The sequence below is a fragment of the Ochotona curzoniae genome, unplaced genomic scaffold, assembly GCF_017591425.1.
Source record: "Ochotona curzoniae isolate NIBS_2020 unplaced genomic scaffold, NIBS_Ocur_1.0 scaffold_3171, whole genome shotgun sequence".
NCBI classification, from domain to species: domain Eukaryota; kingdom Metazoa; phylum Chordata; class Mammalia; order Lagomorpha; family Ochotonidae; genus Ochotona; species Ochotona curzoniae.
In genome coordinates, this window is record NW_024467104.1 from 4165241 (window position 1) to 4175895 (window position 10655).

General features: G+C 59.3%; 1 protein-coding gene across 1 annotated transcript; it reads left to right on the top strand.

The window, feature by feature from the left end:
• The first annotated feature begins 449 nt into the window (after positions 1 to 449).
• MS4A15 (membrane spanning 4-domains A15) lies at positions 450 to 6517 on the top strand. Its single transcript, XM_041004198.1, has 6 exons — positions 450 to 680; positions 3024 to 3146; positions 4779 to 4835; positions 5124 to 5216; positions 5468 to 5581; positions 6401 to 6517. Exons 1-6 carry the CDS (start codon positions 456 to 458, stop codon positions 6515 to 6517), a joined length of 729 nt encoding a protein of 242 aa, XP_040860132.1. The 5' UTR covers positions 450 to 455.
• Positions 6518 to 10655: the final 4138 nt, after the last annotated feature.

Genomic DNA, 10655 nt, shown 5'->3' on the forward strand with positions numbered 1-10655 from the left:
CCAAGACAAACACCCCTGAAGTCTTTGTAATCCTTGTAGGTCTTAACTACCTCGCCCCAGCAACTGCTTTGGCATCCACAGAGAAACCCTCTTACAACAGGAACATCACCAGGGGAGTCATGTGCTGGAGACTGACAGCCTGGGCTGGGAGGCAGGGAGGGCTGTGTGAGTCCTGGTCCAGAGGCGCACTGGCTAAGCTCACCCCACACCAGCTGTGTGTCTTTGGCAAGTCACGTGCCCTCTCTGTGGGCAATGAAGCCCACAAGTTCCTTGCAGCATTGTATAACCCAGAGATAAACAGCAGGGTTTCTGGGACCAGAGAGACCAAAGCTCAGCCTCACCCCACCTGGAGGCCCCAACCTCTGCTTCCCCTACTCTGATGTAAGGGTTTGGCCTTCATGTAAATGTGTGATCATCAACATCGCCCTCTTTGTCTCCCAAGTTCCGTAAGCACTATGTCTGCACCTGCCGCCAGCAATGGGGTCTTCGTCGTCCTCCCACCCAGCAATGCCAGCAGCCTACGCCCGCCTCCAGCCATGCTACCCCCCTCCATGTGCCAGCCCCCAGGGGTGATGCAATTCGAGGAGCCACCACTGGGGGCGCAGACACCTCAGACCACCCAGCCGCCAGACCTCCGGCCTGTGGACGCGTTCCTGACCGGAGAGCCCAAAGCGTTAGGGGTAAGAACCACCTGGCCCAATGACAGGGAGCTTGGGTGATGGGTATGTAATGAATACACAGCCGTGGAGCATCCATGCACACCTTGGAGGGGGAGCAGCCAATAAACATGCAGGAGGCATGGAGATTCCACTGTGTGCCACACGGACAAGGCCCCACCCTAGTCTACTAAAAAGAGGACTCAAACACCCCCAGAGAAGGTGAAGAGGTTAAAAATGAGGGATGGGAAAGGCACAGCACCAGCCAGGATGGACAGTAAATACCCTCCGGGGAGATGATATTTAAGCCAGTATCTGCCTGCCAGGTTGAAGCTGCCAAGGGAAGGGCCAGGGGAGGGGTGGGGGAGGCTCTGCCAGGTAGAGCAGAGATGGGAATGAGTGCGCCTTGAGGCAGGTGGAGAACGCTAGCACAAAGGGAGGAGGGAGAGGCATGCGTCTGGAGGAGGTAGACGGAGCTGCAGGACTGAGAATGCCTCAGACATGGTCTCCAAGCGCTTGTCCAAATGCCATGACCTTGGTCTCTGGGAGGGAATGCAAGAATAGACACAGACGATGGATAGGCTCAGATGTGAGTGCTGTTAGAAAGAAAAAGTCTAAGGATGGTAGAGCTTCCTTGAACAAAGAACAACACATCAATGGGTCAGCCCTCAGAACCGTGACAGGTTCCACCCAGCCATGTGAGCAGTAAGTCTGAAAAGGCAGGACATGGAAACATCAAGAAACCACCTGATTGGCCTCAACTGGTTTCTGCCTCATTTTGGCATCCTCTGGTTGCCCGTGACTGGCTGGAGCTCAGCTGTCTGTGGTTGGCAGGAACCCAGATATTTGTTAACTAATAATAATAATAATAATACAGTTCCAGGTTGGGTTTACCTTACAAAGGACCGAATGAAGGTGATGGGCTAGTAGCCGCTTGCTTGTTTCACTCTGTGCTTACAGTTGAATATGCACCCACAACCCTAGATTCTTCACTTTGTCCACTGGCCTCCATTTTTCCCAAGTGGAAGACGAAAATTTTACAAGCGATGGTGATGGTGACAGCACCTGTGTGCTTGGGCTCTCTGAGAGGTGTGTGCCCTGGGCCACCTCTTGGGTTCCCACTCCACCTTGTGAGGTGGGGCTCATGGCTCCTATTGGCTGTGTCAGGAAACCCAGCTGGAAGTGGTACCCTGCAGCTAGGATGGCCTGACCCAAAAGTTCCACTTTCAACCCCACCACTCTGTAAACGCACAGCATCTCAGGCTTGAAGTCAGCTGAAATGCAGAATTCTACACACAAAGGGGCATCGGCTGCTGCAGTCCTGAAACCTCAGAGCAGTCTCAGGGAATGACGACATCTCCCAGAGGCACACGAAACACAGAACGTGCAAGATAGACAGGAAGTACTCTGCAGAAAGGGAGACGTTGGCCTCAGCTTTGACCAGTCTGCTACTTCCTAGCTGGGAGAGCTTGGGCAGCTCTGGGCCTTGGTCTGGTACACTCCTCCCATTTTGAGACTCAATGAGATTGTATCTGTTACATACCCAGCCCAGGGCATAGTGCAGATTGGGCATTGGCTCAGTGGCAAGCTAGTGTGTATCAAGGACCAATCAGAAGAGTTCCAGATGAAGACCCAGCAGGAAGGAGGGCAATGGCGGCAGCTGGGTGGCCACACCACCTAGGAAGCCCAAGAGAGGTTGGCAGCTGAAGCCACAGCAGAAGGCTTGGAGGGCCATGCTTCTACATATCGGGATGCCAGACACCCAGACAGAACTGCTCGTGGGACAGCCCTGCTGGTGCCAATGCATGGAAGGGGATGCTGGGATGGGCCCTGGCTGCATTCAGGAATCTTCCACATCTCTTCATACCCTGCTCCACAGGTTACAGGAGGTCATGTGGCAGAATACTCCTGAGACCCACGTGTCCCCCCCCCACACACACACACCCTTAGGAAAACCATCGCACCTCTGGGAACGCTATAGGGAGCTGTTGGAGAGCAATGGGGCAGGGGGGCTATTGAAAAGCAAATGGAGGCTGAGAGTCAGCCAGGTGGGAGGCAGGTGCAACACCTTGCAGGAAGTGGTCAGGGAAGGAGAAGGGCTGGCCAGGAGATGTCTCCTCCGGGCTGGAAGCCAGCCAGCTGCTGTAGCTATAGCCTTCAGGGTAGGCAGAGCCGGGTGCTGGGCTCAGGCTGCAGAGAGCCAGGAGCGTAGAGCCGGCAGCGGGCTTGCTTTTTAAATCTGTACTCCTGTCACCTCTGTTGGCCAGAATCTGAGTTTGTTAGTACCTGGGGGCGCCCACGGCCAGGTGGCAGGGTGCAGAGCCCAGCCCGGCCTGCCCGCACACTGAGCCGTGGCGCCCCCTACAGACCGTGCAGATCCTCGTAGGCCTCATCCACCTGGGCTTTGGTAGTGTGCTGCTCACGGTCCGCCGCGGCCCGCTGGGGATGCTGTTCATAGACGGCGGTGTCCCCTTCTGGGGAGGAGCCTGCGTGAGTACCGGGACTAGAGGGACGGTGGCTGGGTGCTGTGGCTGGGAGGGGGAGTCATCCGGGGTCACCCCACTCCACTCCCACCGCCTCCCGCTCGCAGCTTCTGGCAGGACACGGGACCCCTTAGCCCAAACTCTCAATATAAACCCAAACCTGACCAGTTCTATGTGTGCAGGCTGCCAGAGAAAGCTGTAGAAGAGGAGGTACAGGGCACCCTCGGTACTCCACCTGCAGAACCCCTCAGTTCTCCCTGGGGTTGGGAGGCACCTGTGCCATTCCCTGGAGGTGTGGCTGGCGAGACCTGAGCCCCAGTCCCACTCCTGTGACCACACCCTGGCCAGGCCCATCAGAGAAGTGTCACTGTGGTCCTGCGGGTGGAGAGAGCGTGGCAGCGTTTGCGTGAACACTGCACGGGTGTTGGCTCCTTGGCCGGACTCCTTCCCAAGCCCCCCCACCCCAGGAAGCTTGAGCTTTGAGATCAGGCTGGTGAGGTCTGAACCCCCACTCCACCACATAGTTAACCCCCAATGCTGCCCCTTGTGGTCAATGTCCTTCACTAGGGCTCCTTTTACAGAAGGACTCAGATGTGCGATGTGGGTGAAGATAGTGAGTGGTGGTTCTAGAACCTGACTTGGGGACACTTCTACTGCTCCTGCTGCCTCGAGGAGAGCTCCAGGCACCCCCCCATAGAGTCCAGAGAGGTCAGAGTCCAACCCCTGGGCAAGCCACTGCCTCTCTCTCTCTCTCTCTCTCTCTCTCTCTCTCTCTCTCTCTCTCTCGGGTCGGTTGCCTTATCCAGAGCATACCACTGGATGTCCCAGAATCCTGACTCAGCTCATAGTGCCTACCCTGCTCCCAGCCTGCTCCCCGCCACCAGTCCCATCTCCCCAGCTCAGCCGACAGCACCTCCAGCAGTCAGAGCTCAGAATAGCCACGGAGCCTCCTAGATTCCTTTCTGTCCACCCCCCACCCCAGCATCAATGGCCCCAGCCGGCCCTTGAGAGCATAGCAAGGCTTTGTCCACCCTTGTGGTGGCCCCTCCCTGGTTTCCTGTCTTTACAACAGGGCCTCCCCCATCCATGTTGCTGCACAATGGCCTCTCCGTGGAGGCTCCCCAGCATGGCCTCTGGGTGCAAACCCAGAAGCTGGCAGGCTGTGTCAGAGCCTGAGCTGGCACAGCGTGGGCACCAGGACATAGGCCATGGGAAGCCACCATTGTCCTGCATCCTCTCACAGGTCTCTCTGCCCAGAGAGGCCTTCCCTGTCCCCGCCAGCAGCCCCTTGCCACCATCTCCTCACTGCCTTTGTCACTGTTCACCTGCTAAGGGTTGCCCCTACCCAATGGTGAGGGCAGGGAGTGTATCCATCCTACTCAACTCCATGATGCGCACAGCTCATGACTGCAACCCAGCAGGTGTCTGCTGGGGAACTGCACCTTCCCCAAAGGGCTGGCAAGCTGTGATGTCAGCGAAAACCCTAGTCTTGCACTTGCAGCCCTAGGGCCCTGGGTGGGGGCAACTGGGAGACTCCTGCTGCTTCCGCTGCACTGCCCCTGGTCCCTGGGGGCCTGGCGACAGAGCCCAGGCAGGACACACCCTGGCCCAAGCCTCACTCGGCTCGCTCTCACCACAGTTCATCATCTCCGGGTCCCTGTCAGTGGCTGCCGAGAGGAAGCATACCAGCTGCCTGGTGAGTCCCAACAGCGGGCCAGCAGAGAGAGGGGGGAGGGCAGCTGGTAGGGCTCCCCACCTCCGGCTTCCACCAACAGCTTCCAGGAAGGAACAGGAGGGAGGGACCCTCCTGATGTCCCAGGGAGGGAGGAGAGAGAGGCACCAAGAGTAAGCTGTGCCCAGCAGTGAGGCCCCTGGCACCTGGAACCTTGGCAGTGGGATCCGCTGCCAGACCCTTCTCCTTTCCTTTGCCTCTTCTGCCCACTGCTGCCTCACCCCCCAACCCCCGTCTCCCTCGCCCCTGCAGGTAAGGAGCAGCCTGGGCACCAACATTCTCAGCGCCATGGCAGCCTTTGCTGGGACGGCCATTCTGCTCATGGACTTCGGGGTCACTCATTGGGTGTGTTGTTGCATGTTCCCCACACTGATAAACTTGGGGGACAGGAGAGCCAGATCCAGGAGCAGGTTGGAATGTGGGCACTTGACCCTGTGACAGGAGCCAAGGACAGGCAGCCTGGGGTGGGCAGGCATGGAGGAGGGGGCTCCGGGCTGGCAGTGGGAGCACAGGTGACTGTGGGCACGGCTTCCTCTTTCGGGGACCTCCTGCTCTAGAACTCCTGTCTCGCTCTCACTGTGGGCGTTGGTCCCCAGGATGTGGGCAGGGGCTATCTGGCCGTGCTCACCATCTTCACCATCCTGGAGTTCTTCGTCTCGGTCATTGCTACCCACTTTGGGTGCCAAGCCACCCGCAACCGAGCCAACATGGTGAGTGCTCCAAGCTGAGCTTCCGGGGGGGACAGCTGTTGTGTGGGAAGGCTCGCTGCCTCCAGCCCCCTCCCTGCTCCTTGTGTAACACTGAACAAGGGACAGTGCTTGGGGAGTCCCTGGGGCTGTGGAGGACTCTCTCCATCCAGGAGGATGGCGCTGTGTCCCCATGGCCACGGGAGGGCGCCAGCACCCACGGGCAAGCAGCTCTGCGATGCCAGGGGCAGGGAGGCAGCCCCCCAAGCTGGGTCCAGAAAAGGGGGCTCATCCCCGCTGACCGTCTGCCCCGCCAGAACGGGCAGAGCCACGGAGGTGGAAACTGAGCTTGGACTCCGAGAAAATGGGGGACGATGTAGACGGAGGCAGGTGGAAAGGGGGCAGGCATTCAGGGCTGGGAGTTGGGGGCCGGGGGTAGTTGGAACAGAGGCTGCATCTGATAGGAAAGGACAGGTGGGGGTCCGGCGCTGCGTGGGAGGTGTGCCATGGGGGAGGTGTGCCATGGGGGAGGTGAGGCAGCCGGGTTGGGGGAAACTGATGGGGGGGTGGCGGAGGCGGGGGAGCGCTGTGGTCCAAACAAGAGGCCCTGAACCGGGGCGGGGGCGGTCCACCAAAGGGACGCCAGGACTTGAGCTCCGGAGAAGTGGATCGCCCTGTCTGTGTGGTTCACTGCTGTAGTCCCAGGAAACCCGGACTCGCCCCATTCCCCACCAGGACGCTGTTCTCTCAGTGCCCACCAGGGGACGCCGTGGTCACGCCACCCTGCAGGCCTGGCGTCCTCAGGCACTTGGCACTGGTTTGGGGTTGGTATTTTCTTCCCAGCCCGTGATTTTCCTCCCGAACGCCTTCAGCACGGACTTCAGCATCCCCAGCCCAGCTGCCTCCCCACCCCCCGCTTATGACAACGTGGCGTATATGCCCAAGGAGTCATCCGAGTAGCCCCTCAAGGTCGGAGGGTTGAAACCGAGCATCTCCTGGCGGTGCCAGCCCCCACTCCTCCCCGCCTCCTGTGTACCACCCCCTCCCACAGTGGTGGTTGTCCTAGAAGGCTCATGGCCAGGTGTGTCCTCCTCCCTCAGCCCCTTTCTGGGAACAGCTGCTCTTGCTTTCTCTAACTCATTCCTGAAAGTTCCAGCCCCCTAGGAGACATGGGTTCAAGGCCTGCTCTGGCCTGCCCAGCAACTTCCAGACATTTCATACAAGGAATAGGGCAGGCAGGGGCCACGCAGCAGGGCCATGGTCCTGACCGTGGTCTCGTGACCGTGAGAGCAACGCTGTCCTGTCGTCAGTGGCAACGTCTGTGGGGTCAGGCTGGCATGGAGCAGGATGGCCTGGAAGGCCCGTCCAGCTGCCCTGGGCTCCTCAAGTCTCTCATTTCCCCTTATTGACCATACCCACTCCAGTCCATTCACCTGTCAGGGCAGGGGAGGCTGAAGCCCGCCTACTCCGGCCCTGCCCACCACCAACAACCAACAGGGACAGCTGCCCAGTGAAGGTAATCTCCCCCCATGGGTCAGCCTGGGATGTCTCTGTGTTCCCCCTCCCAAACCTGCAGCCCTGAGGAGCCAGGATATCCCAGGGGAATCCCACAGAGGCAGGGCTGGGACTTCAGGAGACAGATGCCCACAGCCCTGACAGGTGACCTGGCACATCTGTGCTGCAGAGAATAAACAGGGTGGCTTACGTTTTGAGCTGGTCTGAGTGTGATGACTTAACCTGGGGGACTTCCAAGGGTGAGCTTGTGTTTATCAGAAGGCATGGGTCACTGTCTTAGGTTTCCACCAACTCCTGTCCTTCCTTCTCCTGCTTGCTCTTCATCTCACACACTGGTCTACGGCTGCGCCCCTCACCGCATGCGCTTCTCCATATGACAAACACCTGCTTCTCTTACAAGCTCCAAATAGGAGCAGGTGCTTGGCCGAGGGGATGAGATGGTACGTGAGGACACCTGTACCCCAGATCTGAGCCCCAGCTCTGCTCCCAGCACGGGCTTCCTGCTGGTGTGACACCCGGGGGGGCCAGCAGAGGACCACTCAAGTATGTGGGTCCCTGCCACTCACGTGGGAGACTTGGGTTGAATTCCCAGTGCCCAGCTTTTGCCTGGACTCACTCTGGCCGAGGCATTCAGGGAGTGAATCATTGGATGAGAACACTCACTCTGGGCTCAGCCTACACACAACCACGCATGCCCCCGAGATCGCCTCTGATGGAGTTGGATGATGCACCCAGCAGGTGCACAGAACGTGGGAGCTCCCATGGAGTTCACGGTCGCCAGCCTTCAGACGGCTCCCCCAGCCTCGTCTCTGTCTGCCTCCACGCCCCGCTGCAGGACTGCTTGTGTCACCACAGACTCCCCTGTGGCCCAGCCCCGTGTCAGCGCCCTGCTTGGGCTCCCTCTCTCTGTCCATACTCAAGTGCTTCCTGCCCCTCCTCTCTGGAATTTCTCAGTTCGGTCTATCCACCCATCCCCCCTTCCCAACCTGCACCTTTGACCCATCATCATCATTATCACTGTCATCATGGTGACATCAGCTTCCTAATCTAACCCCTGCCCCAGCCCCAAAGCTCCTCTGGACAAGATAACAGCTTTCTCACCTGTCACTGCTTTGCCTGCAGACTAAAGTCCACACGAGGGCCTGGGGGCTGCAATGGGCAGGTGGGGCCAGGAACGTGGACCTTACAGAGCTGGCAGCCTCCTCACATCTCACCGCAGCCACAGGAGGACATGGCAGATGAGAAGGTGCTCACCACCCGGCTGTGGGAGTGCTACTCACGCACATGGAGTATGCGGCTGCCCAGCCTCGGTGCCCCTGAGAGCCCACAGAGGCCATGACCTCAGGCACAGCAGCAAATCCGTGTCCCTCTTTATCCACTCGTCAGCAGCTCCAGGGCAGAGGAAAAGCCAAGGGCTCGAGGGCTCAAGGGCTGGAGGAACCTGACACCATGCATTTTTTCTGACTCGGGTGTCACAGGTCACCATCAGCAAAGTCAGTGCTGGACATACATGCAGCCAAGCTCTGCGGGACTGCAGGGTCATGCGCCAGCCCAAATGTGCCAACAGGAGTGCCCAGGGAACTGGTCTTGTGGTGCAAAGGCTGTGCTACCTCCTGTGGCATCGTATCCCACATGAGAGGAGGGCTGGTGCAAGTCACAGCTGCTCTGCTTCCAGTCCAGCTCCCTGCTAACGTTCCTGGGCAGGCAGTGGAAGGCAGCCCAAGTGCTGGCATCCCTGCCATCCATATGAGAGTTCCAGACTCCTAGATTCAGGTTGGCTCAGCCCAGGGCCATTGGAGCCATTCAGAGGAGTGAACTCACAATGGAAAGTCAGAGTCACTCAACACTTTTACCTCTCACCTGCTGTCACATTTCAGCTTTACCTGCTGCCGGAGGGGGGGGGGGGACAAGATAGGCTCTCAATGGTTCAGTTTGGGAAGGGCCCAGGGACTGACCTGGCAGATGTCATCAAAACACTCAGCCTCTGACCCTGCGCTGGCTGCAACCACATGCGCTCCTTCCCTCCAGCCCACTGAACAGCTGAGGTCGGCTCAGGTCTACTTGCCAGAGGAAGCTGGCAGCAGTAAAATACAGACTGGTCTCCCAGTGATGCTGGGATCTTCACCTGTCCGGGGCCGTGGGGGATGGGGACTGGCTCCCCTGCAGCCAGTAGAAGCAGGAGGCGGATCCAAAGTCGAAAGCCCTACAGATGTTCTTATTTCCTGGTGCCGTCTGGCCAGGCAGAGTGGCTCCAGCCAGAGGCTGCACGATTGGCAGGACCAAGGCACAGAGCAGGGAGCCCAGAGCAGGTGAGCAGCCCCCACTGGGAAACAAAGAGGAATGGGTTGCAAGGGGGTAACCCTTTGTATACCCCCTACCACCCCATAGTTGGCTGCAGGCAATTTAAACTCCCAGGAACCAATCAGTGACTACAGCAGTGGCAGAAGGGGAATGGGAGGAGGCTGGAATCTTCCAAGGGAGGCTCTCCACTGCAGGGAGAGATCTGGGAGCAGGGGAGGGGGCCCCATCAGGGAAGAATTCACCTGGGGCCAGGACTGGGATCCTGCCTTCCCCCAACCACCACCAGCCCCAAGAGTAGGCACTCTGCCTCCTGCTGGTGAACCCCTGGCACTTACCTGGAGAGACTGGGTGCAAGCTGGCGTTGGCACTTGCATGGGTGAGCTGTTTTCTGCATGCAGAAGGAGCAGGAAGCAGTGAGCCCACCACCCCTGGTGAAAAGCAAGGAATGGGTCGACCTTCACAGAGCAGATGGCCCTGGGTGGAGGGACCCTGGCTGGCTGGCCTGTGACAGACGTTGTCCGATTTGATCCCCACAAGACACGCGGAGCTGTCCAAGACCAAAGCTCCTGGGAGTAGAGGCAGAATCAGGCCCCAGCTCATCCAGTGGGGTCTGCCCACTGTGGTGGTCTGGAGCACCTGGCCCAGGCCCCCTCTTTCTACCCCACAAGGAGCTACATCCTGGCAACCCCAGAAAGACTGCGAGCATGGCTACTCCCCATCCCCAAAGGCCAGATTATCCCAGATCCAACGGAGGTTGGGACTCCGGAAGACCCCAGCCCAGGGGGCAGAGGTGACAGGCAGAGCCCCAGGCAGGCAGGAGCCTCACAAATGCCCTGGGTTCTGATGGAGCCTTCTTCCTGGTCCCCAGGCAAGGACCCTGGTCTGCGTGCATGGCAGAAGCCCACAGAGCAGGTGTGGTTATTTCCACCTCTGGGGCGGGGCTGACCCCACCATGGCAGGCCTTCAGCCCCACGCAGCCCCAGCAAGTAACCCAGTCCCAGTTTCTGGCTCCCAGCTGGCACCAAGAGAAGCCCCGGAAGAGGAGCAGCCTTCTCCAGGAGCTGGGTGTGAGTGCCATTGCCCGGGCCCTGGCAGAGCAGAAAGAGAGCTACAGGGGATGGCTGCTGGGGAGCCCTGAGGAGGAGGAGGAGAGAGAGGAGGAAGCTCCCAGCCGTCTGCTTCACACTCAGCCCAGAGCTGAGTGCTGGGGGCTGGGGACAGCAGCCTGCACCTGCCACCCTGTGAGCTGGAGCACGAGGAACCGCGGGGAGGAGCCCAGCCC

Coding starts and splice junctions, on each gene's coding strand:
- MS4A15 (XM_041004198.1), top strand. CDS start 456: ATGTCTGCACCTGCCGCCAGCAATGGGGTCTTCGTCGTCCTCCCACCC. Junction 681..3,023: donor GAGAGCCCAAAGCGTTAGGG/GTAAGAACCACC, acceptor CGCCCCCTACAG/ACCGTGCAGATCCTCGTAGG. Junction 5,217..5,467: donor ACTTCGGGGTCACTCATTGG/GTGTGTTGTTGC, acceptor GTTGGTCCCCAG/GATGTGGGCAGGGGCTATCT.